Here is an 18,689-nt window from a genome sequence, read left to right on the forward strand (position 1 = left end):
TTGTCTGATTGCTGTTGCTAGGACTTCTAGTACTATGTTGAACAATAATGATGAGAGTGGGCATCCTTGACGTGTTCCTGATCTTAATGGAAAGGCTCTCAGCTTTTTCCCATGAGGATGATATTCGCTGTGGGTTTTTCATAGGTGGATTTTATGAACTTGAGGAATGTTCCCTCTATCCCTATACTCTGAAGAGTTTTACTCAGGAAAGAATGCTGTATTTTGTCAAATGCTTTTTCTGCATCAATTGAGAGGACCATATGGTTCTTCTCCCTCCTCTTATTAATGTGTTCTATCACATTGATTGATTTGCGAATGTTGAACCACCCTTGCATCCCAGGGATAAATCCAACTTGGTTGTGGTTGGATGATCCTTTTAATGTATTGTTGGATCCTATTAGCTAGGATTTTGTTGAGTATTTTGGAATCCATATTCATCAGGGATATCGGTCTGAAAGTCTCCTTTTTGATGGGGTCTTTGCCTGGTTTGAGAATTATGGTAATAGAATGAGTCTGGAAGCTTTCCTTGTTTCTATTTTTTGAAACAGCTTCAGGACAATAGGTATTATTTCTTCTTTGAATGTTTGGGAGAATTCCCCAGGGAATCCATCAGGCCCTGGACTCTTGTTTTTTGGGAGGTTTTTGATCACTGCTTCAACCTCGTTCTGGTTATTGGCCTATTCAGGTTGTCAGTTTCTTCCTGTTTTAGTCTTGGCAGCTTATAGGTTTCCAGAAAGGCCTCCATTTCATCCAGATTGCTCAGTTTATTGGCATATAGTTGTTGATAATAATTTCTAATAATTCTTTCTATTTCCTCGGTGTTAGTCGTGATCTTTCTCCTTTCATTCATCATTTTATTAATTTGGGTCCTTTCTCTTTTCTTTTGGATAAGTCTGGCCAGTGGCTTATCGATCTTATTAATTCTTTCAAAGAACCAGCTTCTAGTTTCGTTGATCTGATCTACTGTGTTTCTGGTTTCTAATTCATTGATCTCTGCTCTAATCTTAATTATTTCTCTTCTAATGTGTGGCTTAGGCATCATTTGTTGCCTTTTCTCTAGTTATTTAAGGTGTTAACTTAGTTGGTGAATTGGGGATTTTTCTATTTTTTTGAGTGAGGCTTGGATGCCTATGTATTTCCCCCTTACGACCACCTTTGCAGTATCCCATAGGTTTTGGACTGATGTGTTTTTGTTCTCATTGGTTTCCATGAACTGTTTAAGTTTTTCTTTGATTTCCTGGTTCACCCAAACATTTTTGAGTAGAGTGGTCTTTAGCTTCCAATTGTTTGAATTTCTTCCAAATTTTTTCTTGTGATTGAGTTCCAGTTTTAAAGCATTATAGTCTGAGAAGATGCAGGGAATAATCTCAATCTTTTGTTATTGGTTGAGACCTGATTTGTGACCCAGTATGTGATCTATTCTGGAGAAACTTCCATGTGGGTTCGAGAAGAATGAGTATTCTGTTGTTTTAGGGTGGAATGTTCTGTAAGTCCATCTGGTCCAGTGTGTCATTCAAAGCTCTTGTTTCTTTGTTGATTTTTCTGCTTAGCTGATCTGTCTATTGCTGAGAGTGGAGTATTGAGGTCTCCTACAATTAACGTATTGTTATCAATATGACTCTTTATTTTGGCTAACAGTTGGCTTATGTAGATGGCTGCTCTCATGTTGGGGGCGTAGATATTTACAATTGTTAGATCTTCTTGTTGGATATATCCTTTAAGAATGATATAGTGTTCTTCTGTGTCTCTAACTACAGTCTTTAGTTTAAAATCTAATTTGTCTGATATAAGAATTGCTACCCCAGCTTTCTTTTGAGGTCTGCTGGCATGGAAGATAGATCTCCATCCCTTCACTTTCAGTCTGGATATATCTTTAGGTTCAAAATGAGTCTCTTGTAGACAGCATATGGATGGGTCCTGTCTTTTTATCCAATCTGCAACCCAGTGCTGTTTTATGGGAGCATTTAGGCCGTTCAGGTTGAGAGTGATTATTAAAAGATATGAACTTATTGTCATCATGTTGCCTGTGAAGACCTTCTTTTTATAGATTGTCCCTGTAAATTTCTGTTGTATATCACTCTTGGGGTCTTTCTCCTTTTATAGAACCCCCCTTAATATTTCTTGCAGGGCCGGCTTAGTGCTCACATATTCTTTCAGTTTCTGCTGGTCTTGGAAGCTCTGTATCTCTCCATCCATTCTAAATGACAGCCTTGCCGGATAAAGTATTCTTGGCTGCATGTTCTTCTCGTTTAGTACCCTGAATATGTCTTGCCAGCCCTTTCTGGCTTTCTAGGTCTCTGTGGATAGGTCTGACGTTATTCTGATTTTCCTCCCTCTGTACATAAGGAATCTCTTCCCGCTAACTGCCCTTAAGATGGTTTCCTTGGTTCTAAGATTTGCGAGTTTTACTATTACATGCCAGGGCATTGGCCTGTTTTCCTTGATCTTGGGAGGGGTCCTCTCTGCCTCTAGGACACAAATATTTGTTTCATTCCCCAGATTAGGGAAGTTCTCAGCCTACGATTTGCTCAAATATATCTTGTAGTCCACTCTCTCTCTCTCCACCCCCTCCGGGATTCCAATAATTCCGACATTGGAACGTTTCATGGTGTCACTTTTTTCTCTGATTCTATTTTCATGGATTCTGAGTTGTTTTCCCCTCGCCTCCTCTTTTCCCTTTTTATCTATTAAATTGTCTTCCAGGTCACTAATTCGTTCTTCTGCCTCACTTACCCTAGCTGTTAGATTATCTAGATTAGATTGGATCTCATTGATAGCATTTTTAAGTTCTGCTAATTCAGCTTTCATTTCTGCCCTTAGAGACTCTATGTTGCCATTAATCGATTTCTTCATTCTAGCTATTGTCTTCACAGTTGCTAGCCTGAATTCCATCTCCGACATCTTGGTTATATCTGCATCCATCTGTAGATCTTTGGCATAAGTCATAATCTCTGAGTCTTTCCTATTTTGGGAGTACCTTCTCCTAGTCATTCTGTTGAGGGGTGGTTGAGGGAATGTATAGAGTCCAAATTATTGACTACAACCCAAGCAAGATGCACCTGTTTTATAGGGACCTTAGGTCTCTTGTTCTCCCAGCCTGTCTTCTCGGGGAGAGGCCTGCCGCACTGTTACTCAGGCAACCCTGTTTGGGCAGAGTTGCCCTGCCCCCTGTGGAGGGTGATGGGCTCAGTGGAAACTGGTTTTTTGGGGCTTTTGTTCTCTGGCGGCGTTCCCTAGCGGCTTTCTGTGTCTCTTCCGAGAGTCAGAGCAGAAGAGAAACCGCCAGCTGCCCCCAGTTCGCACACCTGGCCCCACCGCTCTGGGTTTCTGTCAGGGGGGCTGCCCTAAAGTCCTTTCCCCACCGCTACCAGTGTGCGAGTCTGTGCCCAGTCCCTAGCACAGGAGGCTGTCAATCACTGGCGGTGTAGGATCCCCATGGCCAGGCTCCCTCCCACTGCTGTTTATCCTCCAATATCTGCCCGGGGAATCACGGCTCCCCGCTTTGTACCTTGGAACCAACCGCCTGCAATATTCTGTTTGTAGAGATACAGATCTGTCTTCTTACATCTGAGGCTGATGTTGTGGATATTCAGAGTGGTCTGGTAGATATCCAGCTCAATTCTGGGGACCAGTTGGAATAGGGTCCCCTACTCCTCTGCCATCTTTTCCCCCTCTTGTGTTTTTGATTTTAGCCATTCTGGCAGGTGTGAGGTGACAGCTCATTGTACTTTTTATTTGTATTTCCCTGATGAGGATAATGTTGATAATCTTTTCTTGTGTCTCTTGGCCATCTGGATGTCTTCCTTGGAGAAATGTCTGTCTGTGTGTTCTGCCCAATTTTTAATTGGATTATTTGTGTAATGGGTTTTGAGTTTTATAAGTTCTTTTTTTAGAGTTTTATAAGTTCTTTATATATTTTGGATACTAACTCTTTTTTTTATGTTTTTTTAAAATTTTTTTATTGTTATGTTAATCACCATACATTACATCATTAGTTTTTGATGTAGTGTTCCATGATTCATTGTTTGTGCATAAGACCCAGTGCTCCGTGCAGAACGTGCCCTCTTTAATACCCATCACCAGGCTAACCCAGCCTCCCACCCCTCTCCCCTCTAGAACCCTCAGTTTGTTTTTCAGAGTCCATCATCTCTCATGGTTCATCTCCCCCTCCGATTTCTCCCCCTTCATCCTTCCCCTCCTGCTATCTTCTTCTTTTTTTTTTCTTCTTAACATATATTGCATTATTTGTTTCAGAGGTACAGATCTGTGATTCAACAGTCTTGCACAATTCACAGCGCTCACCATAGCACATACCCTCCGCAATGTCTATCACCCAGCCACCCCATCCCTCCCACCCCACCCCCCACTCCAGCAACCCTCAGTTTGTTTCCTGAGATTAAGAATTCCTTATATCAGTGAGGTCATATGATACATGTCTTTCTCTGATTGACTTATTTCGCTCAGCATAACACCCTCCAGTTCCATTTGGATACTAACTCTTTATTGGATGTGTCATTTGCAAATAACTTCTTTCATTCCATAAGTTGTCTCTTAGTTTTGTTGTTTGTTTCTTTTGCTGTGGAGAAGCTTTTTATTTTGATGTGGTTCCAACACTTTATTTTTGCTTTTGTTTCCCTTGCCTCACCTATCTAGAAAAATGTTGCTGTGGCCAATGTCAGAGAAATTACTGCCTGTGCTCTCTTCTTAGGATTTTTATGGTTTCAGTTCTTTTATTTCGGAACTTAGTCCATTTTGCATGTACAGCTCTTATGAGGGCTCGATTATCCACATGGTTGAATAAATCATCATCAATTGGCAGTTTAACTCAATCTTCAGCCCCTCTCCACTCCATTGAAGTCAGAGGTGGGGCTGAAGTGCCAACCCTCTAATCATGCCTTGGGCTTTTTGGTAACCTGCCCTCATCCTGGAGCTATCTAGGGGCCCCCAGCTACCAGTCAGTCATCTTATTAGCATGCAAAAGATACTTTTATCAATTCTAAGATTCCAGAAGCTTCTAAGATTAGAAGCTCTTGTATCGGGAACCTAGGGGCTGCGACCAAATATTTCACCCAATGATGCTCTTCTCACCCATATCATTCAGGAAATTCCTAGGGTTTTAGAAGCTCTCTGCCAGGAACTGGATCAAAGACCAAATATGTTTCTTTTTATATCACAATATCACAGCAAGTATGATTTGAATAGCAAACACGGAGGATTATTTTGGAGATGTATTTAAGCTACATTGATGAAGGATGAGGTGAGTTGTAAGCAGGCTGCCTATGAGGGGCCGCTTATTGTGATTTTATCTAAGTTGCAAAAGTGTGGTTGCCTCTTAGTGCTGTCACATATGTAAGTCAAATATTGTTGGTTTACCTCTTAATTCTTCTTGACCACTGTTCTTGGGTTCTGTGTGCATATCTATTTCTACTACCTTTCTCCAAGAGCTTTTATTTCTGCCAGAAATATTCAGAAGTAGAGGCAAAGTTTGGTTTCTTAGGTATAAGTCAGAAACATTTTTTTTTCATTTTTTGATTTTTAATTTTTAAAAAATACCTTAAGTAATCCCTATACCCAACATGGGGCTCGAACTCATGACCCCAAGATCAAGATTCTCATGTCTACTGACTGAGCCAGCCAGGTGCCCCTAATTTTTAATTTTGTAAGTTTTAATTTTAATTCCAGTTAACATACCGTTGTTATATTAGTTTCAGGTGTACAGTATAGTAATTCAACAATTCCATACATCACCGGGTGCTCATTATAACAAGCGCACTCCTTTATCCCTATCACTCATTTCACCCATCCTCCTTCTTCTCTATAGTTAAGAGTCTGTTGCTTGGTTTGCCTCTCCTGCTCTTTTTTTTTTCCTTTTGCTTCTTTGTTTCTTAAATTCCACATATGAGTGAAATCATATGGTATTTGCCTTTCTCTGACTCATTTTGCTTAGCATAATACACTCTAGCTCCATCCACGTTTTTGCAAATGGCAAGATTTCATTCTTTTTAATGGCGGAGTAATAGTCCATTGTGTATATATACCACATAACCATTCATCAGATGATGGACATTTGTGCTCTTCCCATTATATGGCTGTTGTTGATAATGCTGCTATAAACATCGGGATGCATGTGTCCCTTCGAATCAGTATTTTTGTATCCTTTGGGTAAATACCTAGTAGTGTGATTGCTGGATCATAGGGTAGTTCTATTTTTAACTTTTTGAGGAGGCCCTTTATTGTTTTCCAGAGTGGCTGGATCAATTTGCATTCTCACCAATAGTACATGAGGGTTCCTTTTTCTCCACATCCTTGCTGTTTCTTGTGTTTTTGATTTTAGCCATTCTGACAAGTGTGAGATATCTCATTGTAGTTTTGATTGCATTTCCCTGATGGTAGTGATTATGAACATCCTTTCATGTGTCTGTTGGCCATCTGGATGTCTTCTTTAGAGAAATGTCTGTTCATGTCTTCTGCCCATTTTTTTTTTTTTTTAAGCTGGCATATTTGTGTTTTTTGTTGAGTTTTATATGTTCTTTATATATTTTGGGTACTAATCCTTTATCAGATATGTCATTTGCAGATATCTTTTCCCATTCTATAGGTTACCTTTTAGTTTTGTTGATTATTTCCTCTGCTGTGCAGGAAAACTATTGGCGTTGTACCAATAGTTAATTTTTGCTTTTGTTTCCCTTTCCTTAGGGGACCTATCTAGAAATAGGTTGCTATGGCTGATGTCAGAGAAATTACTACCTGTGCTCTAGTCTAGGATTTTATGATTTCAGATTTCACATTTAAGAATTTAATCCATTTTCAATTTATTTTTGTGTATGGTGTGAGAAAGTGGTCCAGTTTCATTCTTTTTCATGTTGCTGTCCAGTTCTCCCAGCACCATTTGTTGAAGAGACTGTCTTTTTCCCATTGGATATTCTTTCCCGCTTTGTCCAACATTAATTGACTATATAATGGTGGGTTTATTTCTGGGTTTTATTCTGTTTTGTTGATCTCTGTATCTATTTTTTTGTGCCAGCACCATACTGTTTTGATTACTACAACTTTGTAATATAACGTGAAATTTAGAATTGTGATGCCTCCAGCTTTGCTTTTCTTTTCCTTTTTTCTTTTTTCTTTTCTTTTCTTTCTTTTTCTTTCTTTCTTCTTTCTTTCTTTCTCTTTCTTTCTTTCTTTCTTTTCTTTCTTTCCTCCTTTCTTCCATTGTCTTTTTCAAGATTGGCCATCTGAGGTCTTTTGTGGTTTCATACACATTTTAGGATTGTTTGTTCTAGGTCTGTGAAAAATGCTATTAGTATTTTGATAGGGATTGCATTAAGGGTGTATATTGCTTTGGGTAGTATAGAAATTTAACAGTATTTGTTCTTCCAATCCATAAGCATGAGATATCCTTCCATTTCTTTGTGTCATCTTCAATTTCTTTCCTCAATGTTTTATAGTTTTCAGAGTACAGGTTTTTCACCTTTTTGGTTAGGTTTATTCCTAGGTATCTAATTATTTTTGGTGTAATTGTAAATGGCATTGTTTTCTTAATTTTTCTTTCTGCTGCTTCATTATTGGTGTATAGAAGTGCAACAGATTTCTGTACGTTGATTTTGTATCCTCTGACGCTACAGAATTTATTTATCAGTTCTAAAAGTTTTTTGGTGAAGTCTTTTGGGCTTTCTATATAGAATATCATATCATCAGCCAATAGTGAAAGTTGGACGTCTTCCTTGCCAATTTGGATGCCTTTTATTTACTTATTTCTTTTGTTATCTGATTGCTATGGCTAGAACTTCCAGTACTATGTTGAATAAAAGTGGTGAGACTGGACATCCTTGTCTTGTTCCTGACCTTAGGGAAAAGGCTTTCCATTTTTCCCCATTGAGAGTGATGTTAGTTGTGGGTTTTTTATAGATGGCCTTTATAAGGTTGAGGTATGTTCCCTCTAAGCCTACTTTGTTGAGGGTTTTTATCATGAATGGATGTTGTACTTTGTCAAATGCTTTTCCCCGTGTCTGTTGAAATGATCATATGGTTCTTATTCTTTCTTTTATTGATGTGGTGTATCACGTTGGTTGATTTGTGAATATTGAACCACCCTTGCAACCCAGGAATAAATCCCACTGGATCATGGTGAATGGTTTTTTAAATGTATTGTTGGATCTTGTTTGCTAGTGTTTTGTTGGAGACTTTTGCGTCCATATTCATCAGAGATATTGGCCTATAGTTCTCTTTTTTTCTGGTGTCTTTATCTGGTTTGGGTATCAGGGTAATGCTGGCCTCATAGATTGAATTTGGAAGTTTTCCTTCCTCTTCTATTTTTGGAATACTTTGAGAAGAATAGATATTAACTGTTCTTTATTTTTTTTATTATGTTTAGTTAGCCAACATATAGTACATCATTAGTTTTTGATGTAGTGTTCAACAATTCATTAGTTGTGCATAGCACTCAGTGCTCATCACCACACGTGCCCTCCTTACCCATCTTAACTGTTCTTTAAATGTTTGGTAGATGGGCACCTGGGTGGCTCAGTCATTAAGCATCTGCCTTCGGCTCAGGTCATGATACCAGGGTCCTGGGATCGAGCCCCACATCAGGCTCCCTGCTCCACGGGAAGCCTGCTTCTCCCTCTCCCACTCCCCCTGCTTGTGTTCCCTCTCTCTCTGTCTCTCTGTCAAATAAATAAATAAAAATCTTTAAAAAAAATAAACGTTTGGTAGAGTTTTGCTGTGAAGCCACTGGTCCTAGACTTTTGTTGTTGGGAGTTTTTTGGACTCCTGATTCAGTTTGTTTGCTGGTAATCGGTCTGTTCAAATTTTCTATTTCTTCCTGTTCCAGTGTTGGTAGTTTATATGTTTTTAGGAATTTATCCATTTCTTCTGGGTTGTCCAATTTGTTGGCATATAGTTTTTCATAATATTCTCTTCTAATTGTATTTCTGTGTGTTGATTGTTATTTTTCCCCTCTCATTTGTGATTTTCTTTATTTGGCTCCTCTCTCTTTTTTTCTTGATAAGTCTGGCTAGAGGTTTATCAATTTTATTGATTTTTTTTTAACGAACCAGCTCCTGGTTTCATTGATCTGTTCTACTGTATTTTTAGTTTCTATATCATTTATTTCCACTCTAATCTTTATTATATCTTTCCTGCTGCTGGTTTTAGGTTTTGTTTGTTACTCTTTTTCTAGGTCCTTTGGGTGTAAGGTTAGGTAGTTTATTTGAGATTTTTTTTTTGCTTTTTGAGGTAGGCCTGTATTGCTATAAACATCCCCCCTAGAACTGCTTTTGCTGCATCACAAATGTTTATGTTTTCATTTTAATTTGTTTCCATGTACTGTTTTATTTCTCCTTTTATTACCTGGTTAACTTAACCTCTATATATTTGTGGTCTTTCCAGATTTTTTATTGTGGTTGATTTCTTTTCTTTTCTTTTTTTTTTTTTTTAGATTTTATTTATTTATTTGACAGAGAGATAGAGAGAGAGAACAAGTAGGCAGAGAGGCAGGCAGAGGGAGAGGAAGAAGCAGGCTCTCTGCTGAGCAGGGATCAATGCGGGGCTCGATCCCAGGACCCTGGGATCATGACCTGAGCTGAAGGCAGCTGCTTAACCAACTGAGCCACCCAGGCGCCCTATTGTGGTTGATTTCTGTTTTTATAGCACTGTGATCAGAAAAGATATGTGGTATGACTTTAGTCTTTTTGAATTTGTTGAGATTTGTTTTGTAGCCTAAAATGTGATCTATTCTGGAGAATGTTCCATGTGCACTTGAAAAGAATGTGTATTCTGCTGTTTTAGGATGGAATGTTCTGAATATGTCTGTTAAATCCATCTGGTCCAGTGTGTCATCCAAAGCCATTGTTTCCTTGTTGATTTTCTGTTTAGATGATCTGTCCATTGTTGTAAATGGGGTGTTAAAGTCCCCTACTATTATTGTTTATTATCATTTCCTTTGTGTTTGTTATTAACTGTTTTATGTATTTGGGTGCTCCCATGTTGGGTACATAAATTTTTACAACTGTTTTATCTTCTTGTTGGATTGTCCCCTTTATTATGGTATAATGTTCTTCTTTGTCTCTTGTTACAGTCTTTATTTTAAAGTGTATTTTGTCCGGTATAAGTTATTGCAACTCCTACCAGAGAGAATATTTTTAATACTGTTAAAAATAACTATCTTTGTGTATTGTGTGCTTGATCTAGGAGCTGGTATTTTGCCTATAGGCAAGTTATTTTATAAGGTAATACACCTTATTTTTTTAGTGTTGTGGCAACTGAAAAATTTCAGAGCAGCTGTTCAAGGTGCTTCTGTTATGGCAGTAACATTTTCAACAGGTGACTTCAGTATGTTTATCCAAGGTAGTATGTATTTTCCCCATCCCCCCATCATAGTAGTGGTTGTTTGGGAGCTGGCCATCCTTCATAGGAGGCCACCTAAGCCATTGCTTACATTTCCTTACTCAGGACAAAGTTCCTGAGAACATGGTGTCTAGAGCTGTGTTATAACCTGCTTCTGTGAATTCTGTACAAGAGCTTATGTAAATTTAAGGAACTACTGTGTGTTTTTAACTTTATTTTACTCACTACAGAGTAACGGGAATGTTTTTGTGAGTTTAGATTGCCTTCATGAAGTAAGAGACTCACCAGGAAAAAAGAAAATGAAGTTCTGATGGCATATAATTTGTTTTCTACTATAACAAACCTTGTAGATCTTAATGAAGGAACTGAGAGGAAAGTATGCCTTCTTCCAGTATGGACTTGTTTTCCTTTTGTTTAAGGATCACAAATTGATTAAGGAAAATAGCTTATGAAATTCTTGCCTAGCTGTGAGAACAGAGTCTGCGCTACTTTTATTAGGGCTGTATTTGTTCAACAGTAACTCTGTGATACTAATATTTTTGATGAATATTATATAGTCATGTTTATGTTAATGATTCTCAACCTTTTTGCTCTCAGGACCCCCATGCCCTTAAATGTTTTGAGGACCCCAAAGAGATTTCATTTAATCTTATCATGACCTTTCCCTTCCTTTTTCCCTTCCCTTCTCATGGGTTCACCTTTTCAATATTTATTTGCTTGAAGTTAAAACAGGAAAAATTTTAAACGTATTAATTCATTTAAAGGTAGCAATAATAAATTCATAGTTATATTTGTTTTCATAAAAAATAAAAATATCCCCAAATCATAAAAAACAAAAAGAGGGGTGGCATTGTTTCACAATTTTTTTTGCAAAGGTGTTTAATATTAGATTTAATGAAAATAATTGGATTCTTACATCTGTTTCTGTATTCAATCTGCTGCATTATGTTCTGGTTGAAGTATATGAAGAAAGTCCAGCTTCACACAGATATGTGCTTGGAAGGGGTATAATATTTTAATAGCCTTTTCAGATAATTATGGATATTCTTCTTTGACACTACACCAAAAGTTGGCATGTGTTAGTTTTTTAAAGATTAGTTGCAATGTGGAATCTGAAATCATGTCAACGAACTCTTTGTACTCTATTAAGCTAAGGATTCACTGGTTTGTCTTCACTTTGAGTGATTCTTTTACACATGCATGATTTTGGAACATAATGCATTGGTAAACATATCTGAGTTGTGTAGGTCTCTTTATATAATATTTAAAAATTATATTGGATATTATCACCATCAGTCCCATCAGAAACAGCTTTAAGTATTGGGAAGTTGTCAAGGTTACAATAGTGGATACATATTATCCAGAATTCTAATTTTGACTGATAAACTTGAATTTACCACTGTCAACAAATACTCTGAATAGTTTTTTTTTATTAAACTGACAGACTTATTCTGTTTACTTTCATGAAAATTCCTACCAGACCCAAATCTGACTTACTCTAGTTTGTGTGTTAATCATTCTTTGAAGTAAAAATGGTGTTCCATGAAAGAGACATCTTATTCAACTTGCAGTTCAACTAATTGCACATGCACTTTTCCCCAAGACAACTATTGAACTTTTGTGCAGCAGAAGTACTTTATGCATATATCCCATGTTTATCACAAATTTAATAAAATTGTTGCCAGGGTGACATAGGCAAATAATGTCTTCATGTTATTATGAAAGTATTTTTGACTATACAGACTTTGTGAAATTGTGCTGCATGTCTCTGGGAGTCCACAGACCTTACTTTGATCTGCTGGTACACTATTAGCCCTTCTTTTATTCTTGTTAGGAATACAGTAACTGCTGGTAATGTTTTCACAGATTTCCCAAACTTTGATGTGCTTACACCAAGGGATTTTTCATTTGCCTCACTCTCTCCTGAATCCACAGCAAACTGGCATTCAGGATGAGACTCAGAACTGTGCACAATCTTCTGATTGTTGGTATGCTGGTAGAAAAAAGATACAATTTTAGTAATAAAAATATTGGTATTCATTAAATACCTACAGTGTTCATGTCTTTTTATGTTTGATAGTATCTACCCTGGCCCTTTTCTTTTATGAGGATGTTGTGAGAATTAATTTGATATTTATTTATTTAGAGAAGGGGAGAGAAGGGTTGGGGAGGGGCAGAGAGAATCTTAAGGAGGCTCCATGTCCAACATGGAGCCTGATGCGGGCTGGATCTCACAACCCTGAGATAATGACCTGAGCTGAAAGCAAGAGTTGGACACTTAACTGAGCCACCCAGGCACCCTGAACTAATTTGATGTTTAAAAAATGTAAGAATCTATTTTTATTGCATGGCATGTTTTAAAATACATCATGTTGTGAGATAATTATGTTCTAATGAAAGTACAGTGACGCATTAAAGGTTCATTAGTCAACTGTAGTTGAAGGGAGGAAGAGAGGAAATTCCTAGGCATAGTGATGCCAAATGTCAGACCATTTAAAAGCTGCAATGGAAAAAGCATTTTTCCTCTTCTGTATATTGGAAGTGGAAGTATTTTTTTTTTTAAAGTAAGTAGATGAAGGTTTACTAAAATGGAACCAGGAACAGGAATAGATGCTGAAAGGGAGAGTTTTCATTTGAAATAATGAGATGATGAAAGTTTTTAGATAATCCCAGAGGGACTCCCTCCTCCCCCCAACATTCTTGGTTCCCTATGGAATTGAGATTTATAGTTAAATGAATGTTATAAATCTAGAAAAAACAATAGCCAGATGAGTCTATCCTTGAACATGCCATGGGTCAATTTGGTAAGCAAGAGTTCTTGGAGATGGAGGGTGCAATGAAGAAATTTCAAGAAGAAAGAATATTTACTTTCAAGAATGTGCCAAGGTTTTTGATTTTTAAAGCTAAATTAAAATGTGAATAATCACCATGTACTTGTGATTAAATGCACTCTCTTCCTTCTCATAAAGTATTACAGCATTTAATTGATAAACAGATCAAATGAAAATAAGATGATTGGATGGATTTTACACAATAATATATACAGTTATATGTCACTTTGGACTTTACAAAGAACTCCAGCACTTTAGATTTTAAAAAGAAGTTTTACATTTACTATTTCATTTTAATATTAAAAAGAGAAAAAAAAAACTCTGAAATAGGTGAGAAAGGAATTCTCATTATGTGAGTATGAGTTTTACCCAAAGCCATAGGCCTTCTGAATCAAAGGGTTTGAATTTAAAGGTAGGTCTCTGGACTAACAGTTCCCTGTACTTGGTGCTGCATAGTGTTGCTGCCATGCTTTTTTTTTTTTTTTTTAAGATTTTATTTATTTATTTATTTGAGAGAGAGAGAGAGAAACAGCATGAGAGGGGAGAGGGTCAGAGGGAGAAGCACTGAGCCGGGAGCCCGATGTGGGACTCGATCGCAGGACTCCGGGATTATGACCTGAGCCGAAGGCAGTCGCTCAACCAACTGAGCCCTCCAGGCGCCCCGCCATGATACTTTTAATTGATGGGATTACATAGTTACGGTGTTCACTATGTATTCTGGCCCATAGATTATCCAAACCAGGTGAATATTTATTGGGCCAGAGTACAGCCTCATCTTTGGGGAAGGACATCTGTAGAGCAGGATTCTCTCCCAGGTCTGTTGAGAAAGTTTGAGAAAAGCTCAATTTGAATCAGGCTATCCTAGGTCAAGTCTTGCCACGGCTTGCCCACACCCTCCTGCTCTCTGGCTCTCTTGTTAGGAATTGCCCTCCTTTACTTCTTTTTTGTTGTTAGGCTTTTAGGAATTAAATAGTATTTCCTCTATCCCTAAAAATATTTTGAGAACTCCTCACATTAACTTATGACCAATCAAAGGGATAGGAGCGTCATCTATCTTGTGTGTTTCAACCTTTTATAATAAAGCAAGTGATATGATAAATATCAGGAAGAGGCAATAGCTATTCAAACCCAAAATACTTCTTTTTGTTTAGATCCCATTTTTAGTATGTATGTGGGAGATATTAGCCTATGAGTTAAGGACTTAATGGTATTTCAAATTCCTGGTCAAATTTTCTACTCCCATCTTTAATTTGTCAAATCTAAGTCTTCATAGGAAGTCTTCTATTCTGTATTGTAGGGAGACTGAGATGGAAGTAGTGTATGTTTAGTGGCAGATTACTTCACTGCAAACATAGGCTAAGGTTCTTACCTTTTGTTTTCAGACACTGCCTGGCTAAGTACTAAGCATTTTCCATTGTTAATAATAGTAATGATAATAATAATAATACCACCACCACCACCACCAACATGGAAGCAGGAACATTCCCTTTCATCTCAGTTGGCATTTGATGTCTTTTGAGTTCTTTTCAGCCTCATTTAGCTCTTCTTATTTTTTCATCTCAGCAAATTTATTTTGACTTTTGTAAAACAGGTAAGTCAACAAGGCAAGGGGCTGGAGCACACTGGTTCACAGAAGCACCTGTGCCTTGGGACTTGAGGACATTGCTCCACAGTATCTATTTGTTAGATTATGACAGCTAGTGGTGAGGAGTTTTAGAATGTGTCACAGCTGTAGATGTTAAGTACTAGAGGTAGCTGTGATTGCTGTCACTTGTTCTCATATACTGTCCTCTGTTATAGGCATTAGGAATTTTTTCTCTTAACCTGTTATATCTTTCTGTATTTTTCTGGCCTTCTATAAAATTTTGTAAAGTGGTATTTTTGTGGAGTAGATCTCTGCCTCTTTCATGTTAACAGTTATACATGTTTAAGAGATTTGACCCTCTGGGAGTATTATATTGAGCAAATAAGATTTGAATAGGAATTGTTTTTCATATTCATGTAATGGCAGTGTATTGCTTGGCACGTGATACGTGCTCTGTAAATGTTATTTGTCATGAATTCTTGAACCCAAAAGTTAATTAAATGAAGTTCATTTAATACATTTTTATTAAGCCATATACAATGTTAGGTGAGGAAACTAAAAATATTGGTAAGGCAGTTACTGGGCCAGTGAATTCCTATGCTAGCTGGAAGGTAATTTCACAGAAGTAGTGAAATTGAAGGAGGGAGCAGTTTAGTTATTATTGGCAGGGATGGGGAGGGTATCAAAAGGGGGCTCATTGTCTGGCCATCAGATCTGACCTATCCCTTGAAGATGAGGAGGATGAAAAGGACATTCTTTTTGTTCTGTTTCTCAGAATGTATTTGAAGGATAAAATAGGTTTCCTGTCTGACATTAATATCAATGATACTTTGGAATGTTTGCTTCTTTCATAACAGGATTGTTTTTCCCTGGGTCCCATGCTCACTGTGTTTTCATGCCTTGTTTTGCAAGAATTGCCTGAGGTTCCGTCAATTGAGGAGGAAGTGGAAGAAACAGAGTCTTGGGCGAAGCCTTTGGTCCACCTTTGGCAGACGAAGTCCCCAAACTTTGTGGCTGAACAGGAGTATAATGCAGCCATGGCCAAAATGGAGCCACACTGTGCCATCTGTGCTCTCCTCATGCCCTACTACAAGGTAATAAGGGTGGAGGGGTCACTGTCAAGGTTTCGTTTCACTGCTTCACTTTCTGTATGACTGTAAAAACACAGATGAATCATTGTAAGGTAAGTATGCACATGGAAAGGGAGACATCAATACTTACATGGCCATTGTAAAAGAGCAAACAGAATTTCTGAGTGCTACTTGAAAGACATTTCTCTGGTAGTGCTTTATCATTTTAAAATAAATGATTGGTTTATTTGTCATTGTTCATTTCAGTCAAGGGGCAGTTCCAGTCTTTTTAATCAAGAAACACAGAACTGAAAGCTTAACAATATGTTGTATAAGTTTTGCAAAGAGAGAACTTAGACTTAGTCTCTGTTTTGTGTTTGAAAATATCACTCTCAATAATATGTCAGCTCTGGGCCCACATTTAAAATGTCTCTATCTTCCCACGTGGAACATCCATAAAATACAGCAGGACTCAATACAAGCTGGATTGTTTATTCACCCTCATCAACTAGCTGCGCATAGTACCGTTTTCAGTGTTATTCCATATGTCATACTGATGGCATTTTAGCTCACTGAGGGCCACATTCTCTAACACTAACCCAGACAAAGTGATCCTCAGGAATCTAGTAAGGGTGGAATTTCGTGACCTATTTTAAGATACAATATATAATAAAGTGTATTGATGTGAGCACTGTGTTCTGAGTTATATTATCAATAATGGAATCAGAAGTATTTTAAGATTGCTTCTTTTTTAGAGTTCATATAAACACTTTTTTGTTCAGACATTTCAGGGCATGAAATTGTGTGATTTGCCACATTTTCAGATCTTTGAAAATATAGAAAGTAAACTTAACTCACTTGTCTTTGATGTGGCCCTTGTGAGTGACAAACTATTTTCCATTTAGTCATTGAATGTCTGTTTTCTTGGAAAAAGTTAACTTTTTATTGACTCTTATTTCTATATCATAATCTGCCTTTGTATTTCCCCAATAATTAAAAAAATTCTCACTAAAATTATAAGATATAGGGAAACTTATTAATATAAGATCTCTGGAGATAAGATAGTTCATTAATTAGAATTTCAGTTAAGCGCTAAATGTTTTTCATATATTTTGGTGAGAGATGACAGTGTTGTTTTGCACACTATATTTTCTTATTTAGTGACATTTGCCAGGTCATTCTGTCTTGATGTTTTAAAAACTTTGTGGTGAGGCAGAACCTTCAAAAATTCTCTAAAAACTGTTGCACAGATTAAAACTGAGGTCTTTGAAAACATTCCTTCAAGTGTAACCAGGTAAAATTCTTCAGTATATGAAACCAGGTCTGCTAAACTAGTGAAAATAAAGAAAGAAATAAAAATTCCTCAGAAAAATTGATGCTTTCCCTGAACTGTTTATGTAAGAATATAGTTTTAGCAGGTTATCACTTTTTCATACAAGCAGATGCACAGAATGTCCTCCTGTTTCTACAGCTTAGCTTCTGGATGGGAGCCTGAAGAGGAACATTGATAAAAAGCTAATAGTTGTATCAAGGAAAACAACAGGAAGAACAGAAGCTGGAAGTTAGTGCATGGAACAGCTATTAGTGGATTTGAGTGACCAGAACAAATGAACTTTTTTGCATGTTTTTCACTCATGTGGGAATATTATGTTTTTCAGCCAGATAGCAGCAATGAAGAAAATGATTCTAGATGGGAGACAAAATTAGACGAAGTGGTTACTCCGGGAGGAAAGACTAAGCCCCTCATTCCAGAGATGTGTTTTATTTATAGTGAAGAAAATATAGAATATTCTCCGCCTAATGCCTTTCTGGAAGAGGATGGAACAAGTCTTCTGATTTCCTGTGCAAAGTGCTGCGTACGGGTTCATGCAAGTAAATGAATCTCTCATTCATCAATCACTGACTTTTCAGTGCTTCACATAATCTTTGTTTCTCACCGTTTTGTCCCCTACCAAATCTATTGCATTGAACTATTGGCATTCTTAATGGTTAGATTATTTTTTCTCACATTTCTTCTGATAAAAGTATGAGTAAGTATAATAATCCCTTTTTCTATAGTTTTCTGCAGTATCAGTGGAGAACAGTTTTGTTCTGTTTGTTGTCCAGATGTGGGGTCATTGTGGGGCTCCTTTCACATATTTGAATTTTACTTAAGAGATAGTTTGTAAAAACTTAATTTTAACCTCTGATGTTGATTCATGATTATTTTTCTTTGTACTTTTTAAAGAGACATGAATATTTCTTTGGTGATTTGGGGAATTATTGTTAAATTTAATTATAGAGTTTAATTTTTATTCTTTGTGAGGGTAAGGAGATCTCTGTTGCCTTCCAGGGGAGAACAGTCATTACAGTTGTTTTCCCCACAGGACTGAGATGGTTAGGGTCCATACCTGTCACAATTTGGTATTTTCACATCATGGGATAAATGGCAAATACATTTTTTTTATTTGCCTGCCATGTAAGTCCTCTAAAATGTGAAAAGGGATCTAATTTTTATTGCAAGTCTATTTTAAGGCATTTTAATATTCCAGATCTTACCAAATCATATGTCATGTTAACATACTTATGTATGGTCTCTGTCAGTGTAGCATGAATAGTTATAATATAGGCATTACCTTCTGTATTTACCCCAGAGAAACACTAGACTTACGTTAGGGTTGAAATAGCCTCGCTGTCTATCATTTATTGATTGATTAGATACTGTCAGCTTCCCAAGAGATTTGAACATAATGTGTTTGAAATATAGCAACCTTCTTGTTGTACTTATATCAATCTGTACCACACACGCACATATATATATATACACATTCACCCTACATTATTTAAAGTATCTAACAACCAATGCATCATTTCACAAAA

General features: G+C 37.1%; 1 protein-coding gene across 9 annotated transcripts in view; it reads left to right on the forward strand.

Annotated features, from left to right (window-relative positions):
• The window catches only part of KDM4C (lysine demethylase 4C), a 459,189-nt gene that overhangs the window by 299,404 nt on the left and 141,096 nt on the right, over positions 1-18,689 (forward strand). For 8 of the 9 annotated variants that reach the window (XR_013443953.1, XR_013443954.1, XM_078062213.1 and 5 more), the window contains 2 exons: positions 15,673-15,854; positions 17,489-17,702. Coding sequence is in view for 6 of the 9 variants with exons in the window: in XM_078062213.1 (XP_077918339.1) it covers positions 15,673-15,854; positions 17,489-17,702 (396 nt within the window). In the remaining 3 variants the exon portion in view is untranslated. Of the gene's footprint in view, positions 1-5,101; positions 5,258-15,672; positions 15,855-17,488; positions 17,703-18,689 lie in introns of those variants that run through there. The other variant, XR_013443955.1, reaches the window with a different exon arrangement.

Source organism: Halichoerus grypus, chromosome 14, assembly GCF_964656455.1.
Source record: "Halichoerus grypus chromosome 14, mHalGry1.hap1.1, whole genome shotgun sequence".
NCBI classification, from domain to species: domain Eukaryota; kingdom Metazoa; phylum Chordata; class Mammalia; order Carnivora; family Phocidae; genus Halichoerus; species Halichoerus grypus.